The 20,907-nt window shown below is 46.4% G+C and overlaps 1 protein-coding gene across 1 annotated transcript; it reads right to left on the minus strand.

The window, feature by feature from the left end:
• Positions 1-648: 648 nt before the first annotated feature.
• Positions 649-20,849, minus strand: col9a1b (collagen, type IX, alpha 1b). Its single transcript, XM_084709726.1, has 32 exons — positions 20,685-20,849; positions 20,375-20,431; positions 20,214-20,249; positions 20,053-20,115; positions 15,681-15,734; positions 14,388-14,423; positions 14,055-14,078; positions 13,554-13,607; positions 13,210-13,263; positions 13,024-13,056; positions 12,707-12,763; positions 11,699-11,752; positions 11,435-11,488; positions 11,029-11,082; positions 10,805-10,858; positions 10,351-10,404; positions 9,057-9,110; positions 8,686-8,739; positions 8,353-8,406; positions 8,093-8,137; positions 7,937-7,990; positions 7,655-7,708; positions 7,506-7,559; positions 6,225-6,296; positions 5,487-5,522; positions 5,313-5,357; positions 4,557-4,589; positions 4,117-4,263; positions 2,883-2,937; positions 1,280-1,468; positions 1,076-1,153; positions 649-950 (listed from the first exon to the last, which is right to left on the minus strand). The coding sequence occupies exons 1-32, from the start codon at positions 20,757-20,759 to the stop codon at positions 757-759; spliced, it is 2,031 nt and encodes a 676-aa protein (XP_084565852.1). The 5' UTR covers positions 20,760-20,849; the 3' UTR covers positions 649-756.
• Positions 20,850-20,907: the final 58 nt, after the last annotated feature.

Below are 20,907 nucleotides of genomic sequence, written 5' to 3' on the forward strand. Positions count from 1 at the left end.
CCAGGTGGGGGTCTAAGAGAGGTTTGGGGGCCAGGTGGGGGTCTGAGAGAGGCTTGGGGGCCAGGTGGGGGTCTGAGAGAGGCTTGGGGGCCAGGTGGGGGTCTGAGAGAGGCTTGGGGGCCAGGTGGGGTGGGGTTGCCACTGGCATTAACTACTTACATGAAAGAGTGCAGGGTGGATAGCACACGGGATGGAAATAAAGAAGGGATGGAAGCGAATATAGACGGCTGTTCAGGTACCTAATTTCATTTCTTCAAAGTATTGTGACCCTGTTTAAAAACAGATGTCAGGTAAAAAAAAAAGAGAAAAACAGATCATCCATCCAGTGTTCCCCGGTCAGATGGAAGTAGCAATAACAGAACTGGCGGAGAGTGGAATCATTGCTGCAGTGTTGGAAGTGGAAGGCTCCTTGAGATTAGCATGTGCCCTGGGTGACAGGCTTCGGAGGGAGGGAGGGAGGGAGGGAGGGAGGGAGGGAGGGAGGGAGGGAGGGAGGGAGGGAGGGAGGGAGGGAGGGAGGGAGGGAGGGAGGGAGGGAGGGAGGGAGGGAGGGAGGGAGGGAGGGAGGGAGGGAGGGAGGGAGGGAGGGTCTGTGACTGGCAACAACCAGACTAGACAGACTGTGGCACAACAACAGTATCATGGAGAAAGGATGGATGGAGCGATGGAGGGAGGAAGAGACGGATGGAGCGAAGGAGGGAGGAAATGTTGTGTCTCTAGTCTCTGTGTGTGTCTGCTCGTGTCCCAGACGGCAGCTTAGTTCCCTGCAGGGCCCTTCAGGCTGGAGTCCTGCATGGCACCCGCCTGGAGGTTGCAGGCCGAGGGGTCGCAGTAGCCGTTGGGCCCAGCAGCACCAGGAGAGCCAGGGACACCAGCCTGGCCGGGGACCCCAGGAGGCCCTCGCTCTCCATCACGACCCTCCTGACCGTACCCTGGCTTCCCTGGCTCGCCTGCAGGGGGGTGGGCGGGGTTAGATACAGACTGAGTCACAGCTGTGATCATGTGATGGGGTGATCATGTGATCTTGGGATCATGTGATGGAGTGATCATGTGATCTTGTGGTCATGTGACTCACCGGGAAGACCGGGAGGCCCTGGAATGCCTTTAGGCCCTCGCACCATGGGTCCTCGGTCACCTCTGTCACCAAGCTCACCTGCACACACATATATACACACATATAATTAATACGACAGCACAAAGGAGTTACTTTTAGATTTTCAAATTGAATTATGTTTGACAAACAACAGGCTTTAAGTGCTCTTCATAGTGCTCTTCCTACCCTTGGGTCCCTTGACTCCCACAAGTCCTGGAGGCCCTTTGAGGCCTGGGAGTCCCCTAGCGCCAGCCTGCCCAGGGAAGCCACTGTCTCCTTGGGGTCCGGGGGGACCGGGGGGCCCAGGCTTACCAGGTAGGCCGGCCGCACCAGACTCCGGCCTTCTAAGACTGGCAGCAAGCTGAGCCAGCTGCTCTGTAGACACAGAGAGATAGGATGTAGAAGTTATAGATATAGAACTACAACACTGTAGTCACAGAGAGAGAGGGAGAGAGAGAGAGAGAGAGAGAGAGAGAGTGAGGATGTAGAAGTTATAGATACAGCACTACAACACTGAGACAGTTAAGTTAAATCAACTGCCTAATTCAGTATTAAGAACAGCACGACATTAAACAAACACCCAAATCATGTATTGTGAAATGTAATTAGCCGTGTTAGCCGTGTTACCCATGTTAGCTGTGTTAGCTGTGTTAGCCATGTTAGCCGTGTTAGCCATGTTAGCCGTGTTAGCTGTGTTAGCCGTGTTAGCCGTGTTAGCTGTGTTAGCCGCTCCTGAATCCCTCCTTGACTTTTTACATTTCTCACGTCCCATTGTGTTTCTGTAACCACAGCAGACTGCAAATAAAACACTGCTCATTTCTATCAACGACAGAGACAAAACACATTCTCTATCCAAAATGTCCACCACAGATTCCCTGGCTTCTCAGTCCGCTTGGCTGAGCTATTCTGATCCCCAGTCCCCACTGCTCTGATCAACATTCAAGCGAAGGCCGCTTCGGTGAACTTTTAAAGAATTCCATTCATCCAGCCAGGCTCAAGAGAAGCAAATTTCTGGTCTGCTGGAAGCTAAATTAATTTTTCAGCACATGGGGAATAAAAAAGTCATGAGTTTAGGAGATGAATGTAGGGGGAGGTGGAGGAGGCAGAGAAGGAGGGGGAAAGGGGACAGGGGGAGGAGGAGGGAGAGGTTGCAGCCTTTCTGAGTTGCAGGTGGGGAATCTTTCATCCATCACAGAAACAAAGGCTGAAGCATATTTCAGATTTCTGCCCTGATCTCTCTGGAGCATCTGCTTGTCTTCAAAGCACTCAGTAACAGAGAGAGAGAAGGAGAGAGACACAAAGAGAGAGAGTGGTGGGAGAAAGAGAGAGAGGGGTGGGACAGAGAGAGGGGGTTAGGTGGGAGAGAGGGAAAGAGGTGGGAGAGAGGGAGAGAGGTGGGAGAGAGGGAGTGAGGTGGGAGAGAGGGAAAGAGGTGGGAGAGAGGGAGAGAGGTGGGAGAGAGGGAGTGAGGTGGGAGAGAGGGAAAGAGGTGGGAGAGAGACAGAGAATGAGAGAGAGAGAGGAGGAGGAGCTGGTAGAGGAGGAGGAGGAGTAGCTGGTAGAGGAGGAGGAGTAGGAGTTGATAGAAGAGAAGGAGGGCAGTAGGAGCTGGTGGAGGAGGAGGAGGGCAGTAGGAGCTGGTGGAGGAGGAGGAGCTGGTAGAGGAGGGCAGTAGGAGTTGATAGAAGAGAAGGAGGGCAGTAGGAGCTGGTGGAGGAGGAGGAGGGCAGTAGGAGCTGGTGGAGGAGGAGGAGGAGCTGGTAGAGGAGGAGGAGGGGTAATACCTTACCTTGCATCACTCTCATGCAGACCTGTCGTATGTGCTGGTCACTTGGCTCTTTGCCCTGAGGACAAAGAGGACGTTACATTAGACAGCTTCCATAACAACATACTAGTTTTTGGCAGGATAAGACTGTGGGATAAATTATATCTACAGTCATTCATAGTTTTTGCTATCACTGTTTTTGTCCAGGCATGATTAAGCCTGTTCAATAAGCTCTGTCTTTGGGGCACATATATTCTGTAAAACCTAGCATTATAATTCTGAGTACCTAATGCTGGTACCTGTCTAGACTAGAATAAGGATGTCTATTTAAAAAAATCCTAACTCTACGATTCACCATGCCAACCGCTGGTACTTGTCTAGACCAGAAAAGAGACCTCCTATTTTGTTTGGATAAAAATCATCTGCTAAATTAATATTAGAGCCTGACCGATTTATCGGTGGGCCTATATTATCGGTTGATATTAGGCATTTTCCAGACTATCGGTATCAGCATTTTTTATGTATTTTTTGCAAGAACAAAAGTGAACAAACATTCAACGTTCAAGTATATAATATGAACATGAGATACTCTTACAGTCAGATATCATATAAAGACAATATTGAAGTAAAATCAATAAAATAAAAAATAATTATTTCTTTTTATATACACATACACCCTTCAACCATGTTATGAGTGTTGGTGTTGCATAGTTTGTTCACCAGAGGGCACTCTACAACGTCCCTCTTCAAAGGACTTTGGGTTCATATCTTAAGTTTGTATTTGTATACATTTTTGTTATCAGAACTTTTATATATTTTGATGTTCCTCTGTTCTGTTGTGACAATAAAACAAACCTGTTTATTTTTTAACAGCATTATCATGTTATTTTAGTGAGGACTCTCTAACTAAAAATAACTAATGTTAGGGAAATCTCTTTATGTTTTGTTACGCATTTCTGGATTAAAAATATATCAGACGATATATCAGAATATCATTTTTAAATCACCAAATATTTGTATCGGTATCGGCGTTAAAAATCCTTTATCGGTCGGGCTTTAATTAATATAATTTCTAATTTATAAACCCTTGTTATTTGATTCACTGTCCTTTTAGTACTGCTACCTGTGTAGACTAAAACATTGAGTTCTATTCCGTAAACCTTAGCTCTATGATTCACAGTACGTAGCGATACATGTCTAGACTAGCATATGTGGGTGTATCCCGTAAACCCTGGCTCTGTAACTTCGGGGTACCTACCGCTGGTCCCTGGGAGCCCCTGATGCCGGGGGCGCCCCTGTTTCCCTGCATGCCGCGGGGCCCAGGGGTCCCTGGAGGGCCCTCGATGCCAGGCTGCCCTCGGCTGCCCTCAGGGCCTCGGTTGCCAGGCTCTCCAGGGTTACCCACCTGCAGGGTTAGAAAACACCACATCAGAAGCTGTGTGCGTGAAGGGGGTTGTACTTGGCAACAGCTTACGTTGTGTTACGTTTTCCCTTCCCTGTCCTTGTATGTTTGTCGTACAATAATACAAACCTAAGAAGACTTAGGTAGAAAACTAATTGGAACAAACTCTGGATATGCAACAACTGGGTATTTTCTGAATTTCTTGTATTCAGAATTGTGTCTTAAAAATATGACAACTCAAATCCACTGAGGCTGCACTATCCTCCACTAGATGACAGCTAGCGGTCACAACTCACCGCTCCCTTGGGCCCGGACTCTCCCTGGTCCCCCTACAGAAACAGACATGAACACAAAACACTCAGAACAGACAGACACACCCAGGTACATGAATTTACATTGTATTCACTGGTCAAGATGTGCCAGGTGGTACTGCTGGTGTGGTGTGGTGGTACTGTACCAGGTGTGGTGGTACTGTACCAGGTGTTGTGGTACTGTACCAGGTGTGGTGGTACTGTACCAGGTGTTGTGGTACTGTACCAGGTGTAGTATGGTGGTACTGTACCAGGTGTTGTGGTACTGTACCAGGTGTGGTGGTACTGTACCAGGTGTTGTGGTACTGTACCAGGTGTAGTATGGTGGTACTGTACCAGGTGTAGCATGGTGGTACTGTATCAAGTGTAGTATGGTGGTACTGTACCAGGTGTTGTGGTACTGTACCAGGTGTAGTATGGTGGTACTGTACCAGGTGTTGTGGTACTGTACCAGGTGTAGAATGGTGGTACTGTACCAGGTGTGGTGGTACTGTACCAGGTGTAGTATGGTGGTACTGTACCAGGTGTTGTGGTACTGTACCAGGTGTAGTATGGTGGTACTGTACCAGGTGTGGTGGTACTGTACCAGGTGTGGTGGTACTGTACCAGGTGTAGTATGGTGGTACTGTACCAGGTGTGGTGGTACTGTACCAGGTGTAGTATGGTGGTACTGTACCAGGTGTAGTATGGTGGTACTGTACCAGGTGTGTACCAGATTCAGAAGTGTGGATGATAACTTACAACTTCTCCTTTGTCTCCTGAAGTTCCCTCAGAACCTTGCTCTCCCTGAGAACACACAGACGCACACACACGGAAACACACGGAAACACAACATGAATCCTATTCCTCGTAAACATGACCAGGCTAGTAACAGCCTTCTATGAAGCATGTTAAGGGATGAAGAGGACGTCGTACCGTCTCTCCTTTAGGCCCCACAGCACCAGCTTCTCCCTGGAACAGACAAATAGCAACCTCAGAGCAAGCAGGCAGCTCAGACTTCTCTCAGCATTTGACTGTTTAAAAGCAGCGTTGTGTAGACATGACTGTCATTTCGACACTCGAGGGAGCCAAGTAGCTACTCTGTTCCTCATAGTCGCTCGCACTTCTGATGATCTGCTTTTGGACTGTCAGATGGGACATTTGACCTTCCTTTGACAGTAGAAAAAACATTGTCTGAGGCTGAACGGGAGCGCCAGGACCCACTGGTAGTCTGGGTCGGGTCCTGACTGTTATTGTGTTCACCTCACCCCCTGTGATCTCTGATGTCAGGGCTGTGCTGAGTCCTCAGGGACTCAGGAGTCCAGGAGGGTTCTGCATAATTACAGTGTTTGATGTCCCTTCAGTGGAACATAATGTTTGTGTGTGTGATACTAGCTTGTATTCAGAAGTGTGTGTGTGACCAGCTAGAGGCGTGGAGTGTATGTGTGTGTGTGTGTGTGTGACCATCTAGAGGTGTGAAGTGTGTGTGTGACCAGCTAGAGCCGTGGAGTGTATGTGTGTGTGTGTGTGTGTGTGACCATCTAGAGGTGTGAAGTGTGTGTGTGACCAGCTAGAGGCGTGGAGTGTATGTGTGTGTGTGTGTGTGTGACCATCTAGAGGTGTGAAGTGTGTGTGTGACCAGCTAGAGGCGTGGAGTGTGTGTGTGTGTGTTACCCTCTCTCCCTTCACTCCAGGAAGCCCTGGGGGTCCAGGGATGCCAGGGAGACCCAGGTCACCTTTAGGTCCCTGCAAAGAGCAGATAGGAGGCAGGAGGTAGGATACAACACAGATAGGAGATAGGATACAAGAGAGGAGATAGGAGGTAGGAGGTAGGAAAGAGGAGATAGTACGGAGGAAACATGAGTTAGGAGATAGGATACAAGACTATTGGCATTACAGCGCCACACATAGTGACACTTATTGCACCAACAGTTCAAAAGAGGGAACATAATTTGCACACGTTTGATGTGGTCCCTGTGTGAGAGAGGAATGCCACAGGAACAGAGGGCTCTTTCAGCCTGCAGGTCGGTCCTCCTGTCTCCTCTTACTGAAGAAACAGCCCTGCCATGAGCCCTCCCCCAGCCCTGCCATGAGACATCCCCCAGCCCTGCCATGAGCCCTCCCCCAGCCCTGCCCTGAGACATCCCCCAGCCCTGCCATGAGCCCTCCCCCAGCCCTGCCCTGAGACATCCCCCAGCCCTGCCATGAGACATCCCCCAGCCCTGCCCTGGAGAGAATACCTCTCTGCCCCCTCTGTATTCCCTTTCTACCCCTCTCTACCTCCCTACCCCCTCTCTCCCTATTTGCCTCCATGCCTCCCCCTATCTCCCTCATTGCCCCCATCTACACAATCTTTACCTCCCTGTCCCCCTCTAGCCCCTCTCTACCTCCATCCCTCCCCCTTTCTACCTCCCTCCCCCTCTCTAACTCCCCCCCTCTCTACCTCCCTCCCTCCCCCAACCCTTCTCTACCTCCTCTCTACACCGCTCCCCCTCTCGGAAAAATAACATTACCTTCCGATGATATAAGCTGAACTACCTGATGGAGGTTTTATATGGGACTTCTTCTAGAGGGCTGTGTCATCTAAGGATGTGACAGTGTGAACATTACAGTGTGCTACTGCGATGTCTGACATTGTTCCCAGACCCTGGGCCTTGAGTCTGTAAAAGTTTGGAACAGTCTATAAGAGTCTGACGCGCGACCAATAACGGCCAGTAAGCCTTTAACAGCCTGTAATACTTTTTAAAGTCAGTTGAAGTCACTGTAACAGGGTGTAACAGCTGGTTACCATCTGTAAGAGCCTGTAATGATCTGTAACAGTCTGACTCTTGTTTGTTACAGTATGAACACGTCTGTAACTATATGTAATGGTCTGGTTCATGTCTGTAACCGTATGTAAGAGTCTGGAACAATCTGTAACGGTCTGGTGACTGTCGGTAACAGGCAGCAGCTTACCCTGGCACCTGGTTTTCCTTGAGGTCCGCCCGGTCCCTGTTCTCCGACGTCACCCTGGAAACAGAAAAAGGGGAGAGAGAAAAGATTTCTCGATATTCAGTTTATGTTTCAACCAATAACGAGTGTCACCCCGTCAGCAGGATACTCACCGGCCCTCCGATGGGCCCCACCGGTCCCAGCACTCCCTGCTCGCCTCGCGCTCCCTGGGGGACGGACACAACCAACCAATCCATCAATATTTATAGAGCATGTTGATTTGCAATTTGGGGTTGAGAAAGCTATAAATAAGAATAGAGCAAGTGCCAAAGGCAGAAACAGAGAGGACTGCAGGTGGCATGTCACAAACCCTGGCGCCATCTTGAGAGGTCCCACTCTGACCTCTGACCTCTGATGGGCAGGATGCAGTGTTTGTGTGGTGCAGCAGGACTCACCTGTCTACCAGCAGAGCCCATGGTTCCTAGCAGACCTGGGTCCCCAGAGCTGCCCTGCAATCACACACACACACACACACATCAGGGTACAGAGCTTATGGGAGCCAAGGAGACACTGCTCTACCTCCAGAGAGGACAGTGAAACAGATGGTTTACCTTATCTCCTCCAAGACCTTTAGGCCCAGGGACACCTGGCAACCCCTGAGGAATGATGGAGAACAGACAGACAAAGTTAGAACGCTCTGAGATGTGGACACGCTGTCCCACTAAGGACAGTTTTCAGCTGTTCAGAGGGACGTTTGTATGCTCTGTGTTGTTTCAGAGAGAATAATGGAGAGAGAAGGAACCTTGGGGGAGGTTACTCATGCGTGTCCAATCAGAGTGCCGGTTGGAGGGGGGTCGAAGGTCATACTTACAGGAAGTCCCTGCAGGCCGACCTCCCCAGGGGTTCCTGCCTTCCCCAGCGTTCCCTGCAGACGAACAGGAGAGGATCAGCGTCACACTAACCACACTTGACAACTGCAGCTGAGGCCTGCGTTCATTCACTTCAACCCACACGCTCATCCAGGACATCCCATAATAGCAGCGGGAACTCCCACTACCAACCCAACAGAATTCCCTCGGAAACCATCACCAGGGAAATCAAGACTTTGGACTTCCCTCCTTCCCAGCCACTTTTTGGATCTGAGAGTGCAGGAGGGATGCTGGGGAGTTGTACATAGGACAGTGAGGTGTTGTGGTGGTCCTACCTTAGCTCCAGGCATCCCTGGGATACCCTCACGGCCATCCACACCTGGCAAGCCCTGGAAACACAAACCGGTCAACAAGGAAACAACTGAGATCCTCCAGCAGCTGAGAGGATGTTCTTGTTGTGTCTCGTAATCTACAGGCCGTTTCTGTACGACTGATGAAACGCCATACCTCTGGTCCTAGATAACCAGCTGTACTAACTATATGCACTATTTGTACGTTGCTTTGGATAAAAGCGACTGCTAAACGAAATAAAGGTACAATTTGACTTTAACAGATCCCTTCAATAGTGCCAGCGGTTGACAGTGAGGACCGTGTGAACGTGTGCATCCAGCCCCTGGTGATGACAGGAGAGCTGCACGCTACTCACCCCCTCTCCCTTGGGCCCTGGGACGCCGGTGATCCCACGTGACCCTTGAGGCCCCTAGACAAGACCATCAGGATAGCGTTAGAGCCTAGCAGTATGATAATGACCTTGTTAGAACAGCACAGTATGATAATGACCTTGTTAGAGCATCACAGTATGATAATGGCTGTTTATCAATGCACGTTTTTTTCCGTTCTTGTGTTCTTGCAAACTCGTTTGATGTCATCTTTTATTGCCCAAGTACGGTTCCAATCCAAAGAACACAAGTCACCAAGAACGCCAAAAATACCCGGAAATGTTCTTGATCTGCCCTTTTTATCGAGGATGCATCGAATGGTGACTTGACCAGCGAGAACGCTTCTGATTTCCCAGAAGTCATTGCAAGATGTCAAGCAAGGCGGACAAACCTCACAACTGTAATTTTTTACGTTTCATATTTCAGCTAGACGGTACGTGTAAATCAGCATCTGAATTAAAATGTGACGAGAAATAGGCAGTTCAGTCGCTGAAAGTGGTCTTATTTTATTGATGAAACGGCTCAGTTGTAAATTTGCTCCGACTTGTCGATAACCCAGCTAGTAGCATCTCAGTGCAGTGCAGACACTAGTTAACAGGTATTGTAAGTTAGCAAGGGCTACAGAAAACGTAAAATTACAGGTTGACGGACAATTTTTTTGCTTTGTTATCTAGTTTTTGTAGTTAGTCAGTGTTATCATAATGCTGCAAGTCCAGGAAAACCCAAACTATCTCAATTCATTCTCCGTCCTTGCTTCCTTGCAAGACCATTCCCGCAAGGAGGCTTGCCAGAACGTTCTTCAAAAATTTTTACTTGCGTTCTCAGCTTTCTTTGGATTGATAAACAGCCAGTGAACTTGTTAGAGCATCACAGTGTGATAATGACCTTGTTAGAGCATCACAATATGTTAATGACCTTGTTAGAGCATCACAGTATGATAATGACCTTGTTAGAGCTTCACAGTATGATAATGACCTTGTTAGAGCATCACAGTATGATAATGACCTTGTTACAGCATCACAGTATTATAATGACCTTGTTACAGCATCACAGTATTATAATGACCTTGTTAGAGCATCACAGTATGATAATGACCTTGTTAGAGCCTCGCAGTACGATAATGACCTTGTTAGAGCATCACAGTATGATAATGACCTTGTTAGAGCATCACAGTACGATAATGACCTTGTTAGAGCGTCACAGTTTGTTGACGAGGTCATGTGAGCTAGCCCAGGGGTCCTGCCAGTATGCAGAGGGTCTGGGTGTGTTTCAGATACTCACCATGTCTCCTTTAGGACCGGACTCCCCCATCACACCCCTCTGGCCTTGGTCACCCTGCAAAACAACACGAGGCCAGGATCCCATCAGTCACTGTTACTATCCTCATTCACTGGTTCATTACTCGTTGACTCAAACACTCTGACTCTAGCCCACTGTGAGACTAATCCAGGTCTGTGTTGATGTTGTTATCATGTGACCCAGTAACAAGGTTAGACAGCAACTTGTTCAAATGTATTGGAAATAGTACAATGATTATAAAACCACACAACTGTTCAGGCTCAACAATTGTGTTCCCTACTTCAAAATAAATAAAAGACCAAAGAGACTGACTGCAACATTTGTTTCCCATCCCAGGTTAACGTGTGTGTGTGTGTTACACTGTATTTCTATGATATTTTATTGATATCATTTCCTCCCGAGATAAAGTGGTGAGAGGGATAGAGGAGATACTCACAGTGGCCCCTGAGACCCCCTGAGGGCCTGGATCTCCATCGTGGCCCCTGGCCCCCTGTCAGAGACGAGGGAGGAGGAATCAACACAGCGTGACCGAAAACCTGTGTGTGTGTCTCTGTGGTTTCCACAGCTGTCAGTGTGTGATGTTCAGCCAAGAGGATCACGGTGTGTCTCCTGCCGTGGCTGAAGCTGAGATAGGACCTGAGGAGGTGTGGTGGCTCTTACCATCTCTCCCTTGGAGCCCATCATCCCTGTGGACCCTCTGATACCCTGTGGACCCTGGACACCAACAACACAACAACAGTGACATCAACACTAAAATGAACTACGACATCAACACTAACATGAACTACGACATCAACACTAAAATGAACTACGACATCAACACTAACATGAACTACGACATCAACACTAACATGAACAACGTGAACCCCAACGGCCAGCCTTGCGGTCGCACAGGCCATACGGCAGGACCACAGTCACCAGGCAGTCCGTAACGTGTGAGTTGGTGTTGAGATCAGCCTGGTTGAGAGCTGGGATTCGAATGAATCTGTATTTGCAGGAGAGCTGTCCAGGGCGACAGCAAACTAAAGGGTGTGTGTAGAGGTGAGGGTGCATGAGAGGACCTCACCGTGGGCCCTTGTGATCCGAGCTCCCCTAAGCTGCCCTGGTCTCCCTCCTCGCCCTGGGAACGACACAAGCACATCAAGGGTTCAACAACATCCGGGCTCATTGGGGACACTGGCTACAACTGAACCTGTCCTGTAGGGTTCTGGGTGCAGGGTGTAAGTGGTGTAGGTAAAATATTTGTGAAAGAAACATAGGTTTAGGTCTGTGAATGAAGAAAGAGCTTCAAGTAGACTTCCTGGTCTCATCCTGAGGCTGACAGCTGTACCTTGTGCCCTTGTTTCCCCGGCTCTCCTGACTCTCCTTTCACACCTTTGTGGCCCTGGAATCACAAGGCACCAGCAGATTTAACATGGCTAGTGGCATGTTTACATCTGTAGAACATGTCTACATGTCTAGTAGCACGTTTACATTTCTAGTAGCATGTTTACATTTCTAGTAGCATGTTTACATTTCTAGTAGCACGTTTACATGTCTAGTAGCATGTTTACATTTCTAGTAGCACGTTTACATGTCTAATAGCATGTTTACATTTCTAGTAGCACGTTTACATCTCTAATAGCATGTTGTCGTCTCTAGTAGCATGTTTACATCTGAAGAAATATGTTTACACTGTTGTGGCATGTTTACATCCCTTGTAGCATGTTTACATATCCAGTAGCATGTTTACATATGTAGTAACATGTTTACATATGTAGTAACATGTTTACATGTTTAGTAGCATGTTTACATTTCTATTAGCATGGTAAGATCTCTAGTAACATGTTTACATCTGTAGTAACATTATCACATCTTTAGTGACATGTTTATATCTCCAGTAGTATGTTTACATCTATAAGAGCATGTTTACATCTATAAGAGCATGTTTACATATCTAACATTATCTCTAACAGCATCTCTAACAGCATCTCCAACAGCATCTCTACAAATCCAATAGCATCTCTAACAGCATCTCTAACGGCATCTCTACATATCTAACAGCATCTCTAACAAATCTCTACATCTCTAGCATGGTAAGATCTATAGTAACATCTTTACATCTGTGGTAACATTATTACATCTTTTGTGACATGTTTACATCTCCAGTAGCATGTGTACATCTATAAGAGCATGTTTACATCTATAAGAACATGTTTACATTTCTAACAGCATCTCTAAAAAAATCTCTAACAGAATCTCTAACAGAATCTCTAACAGCATCTCTAACAACATCTCTACATATCTAACAGCGTGTTTGAACTCTTTCAATCTCTAAAGGCCTAACAGCACCACCTACCTTCATGCCAGGGAGACCGGGGTGACCAGGGGTACCAGGGGGGCAGGAGTTGGGGCACTACAGCAGCAGAGACACAAAGTCAGGGAAACTCTCGACATACAGACAGGCAGACAGGTAGACAGGTAGGTAGACAGGCAGACAGACAGAAAAGATAGACAGATAGATATACAGAAAGAAAGAGAGAGATTGAGAGAGAGAGAGAGAGAGAGAGAGAGAGAGAGAGAGAGAGAGAAAGAGAGAGAGAGAGAGAGAGAGAGAGAGAGAGAGATTGAGAGAGAGAGAGCGGTCCTCAGGAAGTTAGGTCAAGCCAGACTCACCAGCTCAGAGCTACCCTGCATCCCTGCTGCTCCCTGAAAACAAACAGACCAGAGACACTCAGTTGGCTACTCATTGAAAACCGTGTACTTAACCCTACACAACCACGCATGAACACTGGCTCCAGGCTGGTTCAGAGGACCAGGACCAGGTGAGGCCGACTGTCAGAGGTGTTTCAGGGTACGTACTCTGGGCCCGGTAGGTCCTCGAGGTCCCTGGGGCCCTCTAACTCCTATGGAGCCCTGGGGAGAGGGACACATGGGACATGAGCTACACTCATATACACACACAGTCATCATATGGATGGTTTTATTATGAGACAAATTATCAGGTAAACAAGGGTCTAAATCTACAGACAGACAGACAGACAGACAGACAGACAGCTAGACAGACAGACAGACAGACAGACAGACAGACAGACAGACAGACAGCTAGACAGACAGACAGACAGCTAGACAGACAGACAGACAGACAGACAGACAGACAGACAGACAACAGACAGACAAGTACACTGCTTCGGGGCAGTACTTACTTGAGGGCCCACTTTCCCAAGCTCTCCAGGAAGTCCACCAGGCCCTGGGGGTCCCTGTTTAGACAGACACAAACATCTTCAACTACTGATAATAAGAAGAATCATAATCAGGATAATAATAGCAACAATAATAATCATTGTTATCATATTAATAACAGCAATAACAGCACTAATAGAGATACTAATTATAATTATTGAAATATAATGAATTATATTTAACTTACATTATGTTACACTTGATTTAATCGTTACTTTTTGTGAGGGACAGACGGCTAACTCTATAGTTAGCTAGCCAGTATTTCCTTATGCAGCATGTCTATAGTATTGACTTTTCAGTGTGTGAAGCACTTTCAGTATTGATGAACTGTACTATCTGAGCAACACTAGCCTCCCACTGAGGCCCAGCACCAGACAAACATCGAAGGTCTGGCTTCGACTTTCCGCTTCACTCTGACAGCTGTGAACGTTTGCTACCATGCTGAGGAGAGCTGTGGTACTTACTGGGGGTCCGTCAGAGCCAACGCCCTGGAGGAGGGAGGAAACAGAAACACAGGATGGATGCACAGACACCAAGAGAAAACCTGCACACCCCTCAGCCTAGGGCTTCAAGCTATTAGTCTGAATGCACAACACCTACGCCACTTTGGAGAATTATGGAGAACAATGTCATGTAAATTCCACTTTGTCCCAAATGTAATGGTTTAACTGGAGCAGTTTGGAGCAGGAAGAGGCCAAAGGACTGCTAAGCTAATCTAATGTGACACAGTGAGACTTGGGCTGTAATCCTCCTTCTAATGACTGCTGGCTTGTCTCAGCAAGAGCAGAGTTACTTACAGCCATCCCCCTGGGGCCAGGTTTGCCAGGTTCACCCTGAAAACAACAAAACACAACGTCAGATTGGCAGAACTACACAGCCCGGGCAGAACTACAGACTCAGATCCTCTCAAAAGGCTAATTGTGCCCCTCAGCACCTAAACATGCTTTTAACATTGACAACAATGCAACAGTTTTAAAATCAAACGGGAAAATGCTTTTCACACACAACCAGGCATGGTTGGAGTATTTATTAGGTTTCCACACTTGTCGTCCATTTTAGCCTCTGGGTGGATAGAGAGACAGACAGACAGATGGGCAGACAGGCAGGTAGACAGAAAGGGAGAGAGACAGACATAGGGAGAGAGGGAGAGGGAGAGAGACCTAAAGGGAGACCGAAAGAGAGAGAGGAGAAGAGAGAGAAAGAGAGAGAGAGAGCGAGTGAGAGTTAACATTCCACAGGTGTCCCATGACCAGCCCAGGCAGCACTTGACCCAGTGGTGCTGGTGCTGATGAGGCCTGGAGCAGGAGCCTGCCTCACACGGGGATTAGGCTACAGTACACTGAGCCCTGCTCGGATTAAGGCCCATTTGTCACAAGGCATCGCTTTACACATTGTTATTCCCTCTGTTAAACCAGCCAAGTGAAGATCAGCCTAGAGCGGGAGAAGGGAGAAGGGAAGGAAGGGAGGACAGAGGGAGAAGGAGAAAGAGAGAGAGAGAGAGAGAGAGAGAGAGAGAGAGAGAGAGAGAGAGAGAGAGAGAGAGAGAGAGAGAGAGAGAGAGAGAGAGAGAGAGAGAGAGAGAGATTGTACCATCGTCCACCACACTGTCTGATGATGAAAAGCTAAAAGTACTCTTAGGGGAGGGACACACAGCCCCCCTATCTGGACGATTTCTTAAAGAGTGCCATGAAATGAGGGAAAACCTGAGTGAAGTGTGACCAGCCTTGAAATCCTATTTGTAATATGTGTTGTCCATTTCACTGTAGATATTTACTTTGGTTGTTTTTGTTTTGATTTGTTTTTTTCTGTTCTTGACTTTGTTGTTGCCACATGTTCCGGACAATACTGACTGTCATTCCTCATGTTGTTTTTGAATGGTGTTGTTAATGTATGGTTTCTGTTGTTGTGCCTCTTGCTTTGGCGATACGGTTGTAATGACTGTCATGCTAATAAAGCTAAATTGAACTGAATTGAATTGAGAGAGAGAACGAGTGAAAGAGTGAGAGAGGGGGAGAGAGTGAGACAGAGGGAGAAAGAGAGAACGAGAGGGAGATGGAAAGGGTGAGCTGGATCGGTGGCAAGACACTCACTTTCTGTCCTGGAGGACCATCTGGTCCCTCATCTCCAATAGGTCCAGTCAAACCCTGAAGAGGAGAGGAGGACGACAGGTCAAATATCACTGTGATATACTAACATGACTCAACAAAGTTTGTTACACATGTCCATCTGTGAAGTCTTCCTTGGAAACAGTTTGGAAATGGGCAAGCACTTTCAAAAACTACTTGTGAATGAATGAACCATCTGTCTATCACCGTCTATGACTGGTTAACTTCAACCACGTCCGCAGCTGCCAGTCCTTTCTCAGAGGATGCTGATTGGTCCAAATAAATAACTTGGAGATTGGCAAGATGGATTCTCGCGTGGTCATGATCTCGCGAATCCAGCTGTTTTGCAAGGTCAGTGATACAGTGATATCCCTCCATAGGCAACCACAAACATATTACATAGAATAACATGAATCATCTCAAGTCATCTAGTAATCATTTAGGTTGTGCCACATAACAACCCGGAGGGGCGGAACAGACAGCTGAAGGAGGGCTCTGAGATCGCATGCTTCCGATTGGGTGGGACTAGACGATGCCCCTCCCATAATAGGATTCAGGAAACCTGGTGCCTGTCAGTCTGCCAGTTGGGGATTCAGGTTAGGTCTGGGTCTGACAGACACACAGGAAGACAGACACACAGGAAGACAGACACACAGGAAGACAGACACACGGGAAGACAGATATACAGGAGGACAGACACACAGGAAGACAGACACACCAGAAGACAGATATACAGGAGGACAGACACACAGCAGGACAGACACACAGGAAGACAGACACACCAGAAGACAGATATACAGGAGGACAGACACACAGCAGGACAGACACACAGGAAGACAGATATACAGGAGGACAGACACACAGCAGGACAGACACACAGGAAGACAGACACACAGGAAGACAGACACACAGGAGGACAGACACACAGGAGGACAGAGTCCTTCACAGCCTGTACCCTGAGTTATGTTTTCTCAACAAAACGTCCACCTAAAGCTTTCAATTTAGACTTCTCTATTTCCAATGACTGTGCTGCATCATATTTAACCATATGTCTTTAGCTAATTCCAATCAATGGTGAGAAACATTTCGTCAAGGTACAGACAGACAGAAAGGTTACACACACACACCCACACACTAGGGTCAGGGCCTCAGGAAGTTCACCAATGGGAGAGCTGCATTCCTCGAGCCTCATTCAAACAAACGTCCTTCACAGACGCTATTCCTCACCATGATGAGGATTGTCTCCAGGAGATACCAACCGCAGCAACACTACCTCCACTGTTCCTGCTGCCTTTAAGGTTCCCCCGCTCCACACAGTGAAGAACCACAGGCGCTCACACACACAGCAGGACGACCCCAAAGAGTCACACACACACTCCACAGATCGTCAAAACAGACCAATCATATTACATTCACATTTCAGTTGTTTGGTAGACCATTCTATCCTTAGCAACGCAGAATCAGTCTGTTTTTTCACCATGAGTAAACCAGTCACATCCCATACTGAGTCAAATCTACTACAAATACTAAGTGACTTCAGCAGCCATAGTGCCAGATCAGGCATATGCATTATGCCCGTTATTATACAAATAATAGGGAACTCTGAAACAATCTGTTTCCATGTAAAGTTATATTGCTTATTGCCAAACATTATATTCAGCATCATCTGTGCTTAGCTAACCCTGTACATGTAGAACATCATCCTTCATTACTGGTCACTGTAACTATCATCCTTCATTACTGATCACTGTGACTATCATCCTTCATTACTGATCACTGTAACTATCATCCTTCATTACTGGTCACTGTAACTATCATCCTTCATTACTGGTCACTGTAACTATCATCCTTCATTACTGATCACTGCAACTATCATCCTTCATTACTGATCACTGTAGCTGTCATCCTTCATTACTGATCACTGTGATTATCATCCTTCATTACTGATCACTGTACCTATCATCCTTCATTACTGATCACTGTAACTATCATCCTTCATTACTGGTCACTGTGACTATCATCCTTCATTACTGGTCATGTGACTATCATCCTTCATTACTGATCACTGTAACTATCATCCTTCATTACTGGTCACTGTAACTATCATCCTTCATTACTGATCACTGTAACTATCATCCTTCATTACTGGTCACTGCAACTATCATCCTTCATTACTGATCACTGTAGCTGTCATCCTTCATTACTGATCACTGTAACTATCATCCTTCATTACTGGTCACTGTAAGTATCATCCTTCATTACTGGTCACTGTGACTATCATCCTTCATTACTGATCACTGTAACTATCATCCTTCATTACTGGTCACTGTAACTATCATCCTTCATTACTGGTCACTGTGACTATCATCCTTCATTACTGGTCACTGTGACTATCATCCATTATTACTGGTCATGTGACTATCATCCTTCATTACTGATCACTGTGACTATCATCCATCATTACTGGTCATGTGACTATCATCCTTCATTACTGGTCATGTGACTATAATCCTTGATTACTGATCACTGTAACTATCCTCCTTCATTACTGATCACTGTAACTATCATTCTTCATTACTGGTCACTGTGACTATCATCCTTCATTACTGGTCACTGTGACTATCATCCTTCATTACTGGTCACTGTGACTATCATCCTTCATTACTGGTCACTGTGACTATCATCCTTCATTACTGGTCACTGTGACTATCATCCTTCATTACTGGTCATGTGACTATTATCCTTCATTACTGATCACTGTAACTATCATCCTTCATTACTGGTCATGTGACTATCATCCTTCATTACTGATCACTGTAACTATCATCCCTCATTACTGATTACTGTGACTATCATCCTTCATTACTGGTCATGTGACTATCATCCTTCATTACTGATCACTGTAACTATCATCCTTCATGGTGTTACTGTGACTATCATCCTTCATTACTGGTCATGTGACTATCATCCTTCATTACTGGTCATGTGACTATCATCCTTCATTACTGGTCACTGTGACTATCATCCATCAGTCATGTGACTATCATCCTTCATTACTGGTCATGTGACTATCATCCTTCATTACTGGTCATGTGACTATTATCCTTGATTACTGATCACTGTAACTATCCTCCTTCATTACTGATCACTGTAACTATCATCCCTCATTACTGATCACTGTGACTATCATCCTTCATTACTGGTCATGTGACTATCATCCTTTATTACTGATCACTATGACTATCATCCTTCATGGTGTTACTGTGACTATCATCCTTCATTACTGGTCACTATGACTATCATCCTTCATTACTGGTCATGTGACTATCATCCTTCATTACTGGTCACTGTGTCTATCATCCTTCATTACTGATCACTGTAACTATCATCCTTCATTACTGGTCATGTGACTATCATCCTTCATTACTGGTCATGTGACTATCATCCTTCATTACTGGTCACTGTGACTATCATCCATCATTACTAGTCATGTGACTATCATCCTTCATTACTGGTCATGTGACTATCATCCTTTATTACTGATCACTATGACTATCATCCTTCATGGTGTTACTGTGACTGTCATCCTTCATTACTGGTCATGTGACTATCATCCTTCATTACTGGTCACTGTGACTATCATCCTTCATTACTGATCACTGTAACTATCATCCCTCATTACTGATCACTGTGACTATCATCCTTCATTACTAGTCATGTGACTATCATCCTTCATTACTGGTCATGTGACTAGCATCCTTCATTACTGGTCATGTGACTATCATCCTTCATTACTGGTCATGTGACTATCATCCTTCATTACTGGTCATGTGACTAGCATCCTTCATTACTGGTCATGTGACTATCATCCTTCATTACTGGTCATGTGACTATCATTCTTCCTTACTGGTCATGTGACTATCATCTTTCATTACATTTCTGGTCAATGTTTACCTAACCCTGCATGTAGAATGTCATGTCTCAGTATGTTTTGCTAACCCTGCAACCAGGGTTCAGGTGGAACCTGCATTAATGACCTTCAGACCCAGGTTCTCCTGACAGGACAAAGGGTCTTTGTGTTCCACAGGAAACCCTGGAATTCCCTCTCTTCTACTCCCATTGACACATTCCATGCATTCTTGTAAACTTGGTGCCTGCCTTTTGCAGAGCAGACGTTTTAAAACCCAATTGAAGTTGTGATGACTGAAGGTTGAACGTAGACTTTTGAGAGATTAACACCCAATTCTAAACGGACATGACTTGATTGTGGTACGGGCCTACAGTTCACTTAGCAGTAATGACAATAGTTTAATATGATACAGAATTGCAGGACTACTGTGAGACCCATGATACTCACATCTTCTCCCGGTATTCCCGGTAATCCCGCTGAACCCAGTTTACCTGCGTCTCCATCGGGACCCTAGACAAAAACGGAAATAACCACGAATTAAACATCGAAAATGTAAATTAAATGACTGCAGATAATAAAACTGGTGGAAAAGCTCAATGTATAGTTACAGCTGGGCCTTCCTCTCCATCGTCTCCTCTTTCGCCCTAAAACCAATTAGACAAACATATAAAACGGGGTTAAGTACGGGCTACACTGCAGAATAGTTTAAGCTAAAGAACATAATTCATCCTGCTAATATCGTAATGTCGCATGCTCGAAGATGACTTACATCAACACCATCAATTCCAGGGACACCTGCGGGTCCGGGGCTTCCTCCCCCGTTCCTCTGGGAACGCAGAGTTAAAACAATGTTACCACCTGCAAACAACTGCGCTCTTGTCTATTGTTAGATGTGGTTATGCTCCGGTGAGCACGGCAACTCTCGGAAAGGAGAATATCGCATCTATTGAGGCAGCTGCATCGCCTCTGATAATGACGTTCATCTTCAGTAGCCTATCGATGATAACATAAACTGGATAAAGCTCACCTGTACTTCTGCCTCGTCCGTCTGCAAGGAAAGATCAGAGAAAGGAACTTACTTGTGCAGAGCAGATGAGGACTAACTGCAACAAAAGCACCAAAAGCGGCCCGCGAAAACCCGTTGCGCGAGCCATGGCCTCCCCAATGGCAGTTAAGGTACAAAATTAGTCCTTTTTACTGGGATTCGTTGGGTTAGTGGACACAGATAAAGCAACCCAACTGAATCCGTTTCAGCTAACTGAACAGCCAAAGGTACCATAGCCATCACAGGATCATGTTTAT

This window comes from Hypomesus nipponensis, chromosome 11 (assembly GCF_054491055.1).
Source record: "Hypomesus nipponensis isolate SF chromosome 11, ASM5449105v1, whole genome shotgun sequence".
NCBI lineage: Eukaryota > Metazoa > Chordata > Actinopteri > Osmeriformes > Osmeridae > Hypomesus > Hypomesus nipponensis.

What these genes read in the sequence shown, in the direction of transcription:
- col9a1b (XM_084709726.1), bottom strand. Translation starts at nt 20,759, where the DNA reads ATGGCTCGCGCAACGGGTTTTCGCGGGCCGCTTTTGGTGCTTTTGTTG. An exon ending in AAGGTCTTGGAGGAGATAAG is followed by an intron (nt 7,991 to 8,092) that starts GTAAACCATCTG and finishes GTGTGATTGCAG; the next exon opens with GGCAGCTCTGGGGACCCAGG. An exon ending in GGGAGTCAAGGGACCCAAGG is followed by an intron (nt 1,154 to 1,279) that starts GTAGGAAGAGCA and finishes ATGTGTGTGCAG; the next exon opens with GTGAGCTTGGTGACAGAGGT.